Source organism: Trypanosoma conorhini (genome assembly GCF_003719485.1).
Source record: "Trypanosoma conorhini strain 025E chromosome Unknown Tco_14.4_contig_00808, whole genome shotgun sequence".
Taxonomy (NCBI): domain Eukaryota; phylum Euglenozoa; class Kinetoplastea; order Trypanosomatida; family Trypanosomatidae; genus Trypanosoma; species Trypanosoma conorhini.
This window is the reverse complement of record NW_021704888.1, coordinates 1-3,159: the sequence shown is the minus strand read 5'-3', so window position 1 is coordinate 3,159 and position 3,159 is coordinate 1. Positions and strand designations below refer to the sequence as shown.

Sequence of the window (3,159 nt, the reverse complement as noted above, 5' to 3'; positions counted from 1 at the left end):
TGAAATCAACAAGGCTTCACAGCAATCACCCTTTTTTTTTTTTACTTTGAATAGAGAGAGAAAAAAAAACTCTCTCTGACAAGAACACTTATCACTGCTATTGTTGTAAATATCACTCCCCAAAAAGACCTCCCAATTTTCTTCCTTGGGCTAGTAAAAGAGTGGATCTCTGTAGTAAACATTACTGTATCGCTTTTGTGCGTACCCGAGTTTTCCAACTTGTCGTAGACTTTATTTACGCAAAACAATTCCGTTCGTGCAAGTCAACAAACTCAAGGGATCCTCGTACAAGAAAGATTGCCCTTATATTCCACCAGCCACCGCTGTCGCCTTGTCCAAGAAGGAAAAACCAAATCAGCGAGGGACAACTTCTTCTTCCACCAGAGCAAATCAGTAAAAACAACAGTTAGAACAAAAAAAGCGGGCAAAAGCGAGTAACCCCCGTCACACACGCATTCCGGCGAATGCCGCGCGCAGCGCACCGCCAATCCGATAAACCTTCGGACCCCGCCGCCCACCAAGTGTAAAAAAAAAGGGCGGGTCGGAGACAGACGACCGAACAGGAACGGCCGCCGCTGCGGGGGCTAAAAAAAAAACGGAGGAAACAAGGCGGCGGGACGGCGAGGCGGGGCGCGGAAGGGGAAAAAGGAGGGCGCTCGGGCTTTCGCGGAACGCCCCGCGCAAGGGGCGGGGGCCCTTTTTCCCGTTCAAACCCCTCTTTGTTGCATAAAAAAAAAGGCGCAAGCTGTTTATTTCCACTCCCGGGGCTTTGGACGTTGTTTCTCCCCTCCCCCCGCCCTCGCCCTCTTTTTTTTGTTACTTTTCGGCGAGTTTCCTTCAGTTTGGTGCCGCCTTCGCTCTGCTGGGACGCTTGTCTTTATTCATTATTCCCTTTTATTTCTTTATTTCCCTCTCATTGGGCGTGTTTGCTCTTTCTCGTAGGGAGTATATATACATAGCCTTGTTTTCGCTCACCATGTCTGATGTCGTCATGTATGATGAGGAGTTGAAAGGGCTTGAGGATCAAATAAGCTCGCTTCTTCGAGCACTGGATTCAACCACCAACCGTAACCAAAGGCTAGAAAAGTATAATAAGGCTCAGGATTTCATGAAGCGTCTTCACAAAACACACCAACAATTTAAGGTGGAGGTGCGGCTGCTAGAAGGTAATGAGCAGGATGTCTACGAAAAGAAGGGGCAAATGCATCTCTTCCGAATTAATCAGTTGAAAGGCGAATTGCAGTCAAAAAAGGTGGAAGAAACACTCGTTGGTGCATCTCGAGAAAATACTGTGTGGTCCCCAACCTCACCAAGGAATGATGGAAAGGACGCAGCGCGCGCTGTAGCGCAGCGTGTTAATACCATTCAAACTTCAACATTGGGTTCCCTAGCCATGACAGAGCGATTGTTGAATGACACAGAAACTGTCGGTGTAGATGCTTCAGCGAAACTTCGTGGCCAGACCGAGCAAATACAACAGGTCAATGGGAATTTAGATGAATTAGATTCAGAGGTGGATCGGGCGAAGAAGGAGCTTGCGGCATTTGTTCGACGTATGATGACTGACAAGATTATAATTTGTTTTTCTGTGCTTATACTGATTGGTATCATCGTCATTGTTGTTCTAAAAGTGACCAAGAAGTAGTACTATATATATATATATATCGTTAATTTTTTGTCGCAGTTTTTTCGGCTTTTTTCATGATCTCTTAATTGCTATTTTGGTGTGTGGAGATAACAGACCGAACAGGTAATGTGAATGGCGTATACGTAGCTGCATTGGTATGACTACCTACTGCGAAGCATTTAATTCTTTATCCTTTTTTTCTCCCCTTCTCTTTTTTTTGAACCTCTTTTTCTCCACCACATCATTTTTTTTTTGAGGTTGGGTGGGCAGGACATATATATATATCATTTCTCATTATCCAATTTCATGTTGCATGGGGCAAGCGTCCTCATTTGTATTTGATGCTGTAGAAAATGCTGTCCATCGATACGTAACGGAGAAGGCAGAATTGAAAACTGAGGGAGTTCCCCATGGAAAGGAGTGCGGAGCTGACCAGGGGCAGTTCCCCGATTTTTCTACTTCACAAAAGGAGTACACTAAACTCTTACTAACTCTAAGCGATGTACGCTCCATAGCGCTGCTCTTACCAGAGTGTCTCTCTGGTATAGATCTTCATCATCTGTCGTTGTTGTTTGTCTTGGACGGTGACCGGGACGGAATGTTCTCGCTGAGTGATTTAAGAAAGTTTATTAATTGGGCCTTGTTGGCCATTCCAGACGAAACGGCATTGGATGATCTGACAGAGACATTGAAGGGTCGAGCGGTTTTGCGTTGCTGGTATACATGTCATTTGGAGTCTCAAAATTACTGTGGAGATGCAGCTGAGGCCGTTTGTTTGCACAATTCTTCGGATACCGATGGCCATGGCTCCCTAGAGTATTTTGCACGATGGGTATTAAGGTTATTAGGTAGAATGGAAGGGAATACCTTGTCTTCGTCAAGCACTCCTCCTGCTTCACCAACAGTAAGAATTATAAATGAGTATGCGAAGATGGTTCACATAGAATCTTTTGTATTTACTGAAGAACCCATGTGTGAGGCTTTTATTAGTCCTTCAAGAAGTGGAGACCAGCCTGGTGTGGGTGCTGGTAGTGGCAGCTACTTATATAGTGATGTTTACCAAGACCCGCCTCTTCCGCCCCCAGATTTTGATTCAGCTAATATGCCAACTGCATCACCACGTACGCCTCTGCTTTCTCCTCAAAACGAAGGTTGGAACAACAGTAAGAAACTTGCAAATGCCGCGAATTCACCTCGCCAGGTTATTAGCAGGGGAGCCTTGGAAGAATTATATCAGGCATTACGCGTTGTAGAAAATTGTGAATTCTCCTTTTTGAGCTTTTCTCAGCTGCTTGCTACCCACAATGCAGCAGAGCTTGAGCATGTAGCCACAGCCAGAGGCGACGGTACGCATGTCAGAGAAGTTGGGTTGGAAGCATATGTTAACCAAACTGCACAGCCTGTTGATAGTACGTCCACAGAGGTAAAGTCTATCTTCTCTTCTTGTGTCTCAGCTAAAGTTGTAGAGAACTTTATGTTTTGCTTTTGTCGGGCGTATTGGGGTACACTACGAAGTTTAGGGTTAAGGCCTT

The 3,159-nt window shown here is 45.3% G+C and overlaps 2 protein-coding genes across 2 annotated transcripts, besides 1 other annotated feature; both read left to right on the top strand.

Moving 5' to 3' along the window:
* Positions 1-976: 976 nt before the first annotated feature.
* On the top strand, positions 977-1,645 carry Tco025E_08539 (putative Qa-SNARE protein; the record flags this gene model as incomplete). The annotated part of the gene is made up of 1 exon (XM_029375386.1): positions 977-1,645. One exon carries the CDS (start codon positions 977-979, stop codon positions 1,643-1,645), a length of 669 nt encoding a protein of 222 aa, XP_029224542.1.
* Positions 1,646-1,648: 3 nt separating this feature from the next.
* Positions 1,649-1,665: a microsatellite.
* Positions 1,666-1,940: 275 nt separating this feature from the next.
* On the top strand, positions 1,941-3,159 carry Tco025E_08538 (uncharacterized protein; the record flags this gene model as incomplete). The annotated part of the gene is made up of 1 exon (XM_029375385.1): positions 1,941-3,159. A coding segment is annotated over one exon (1,219 nt), but the record flags the coding sequence as incomplete, so codon positions are not given.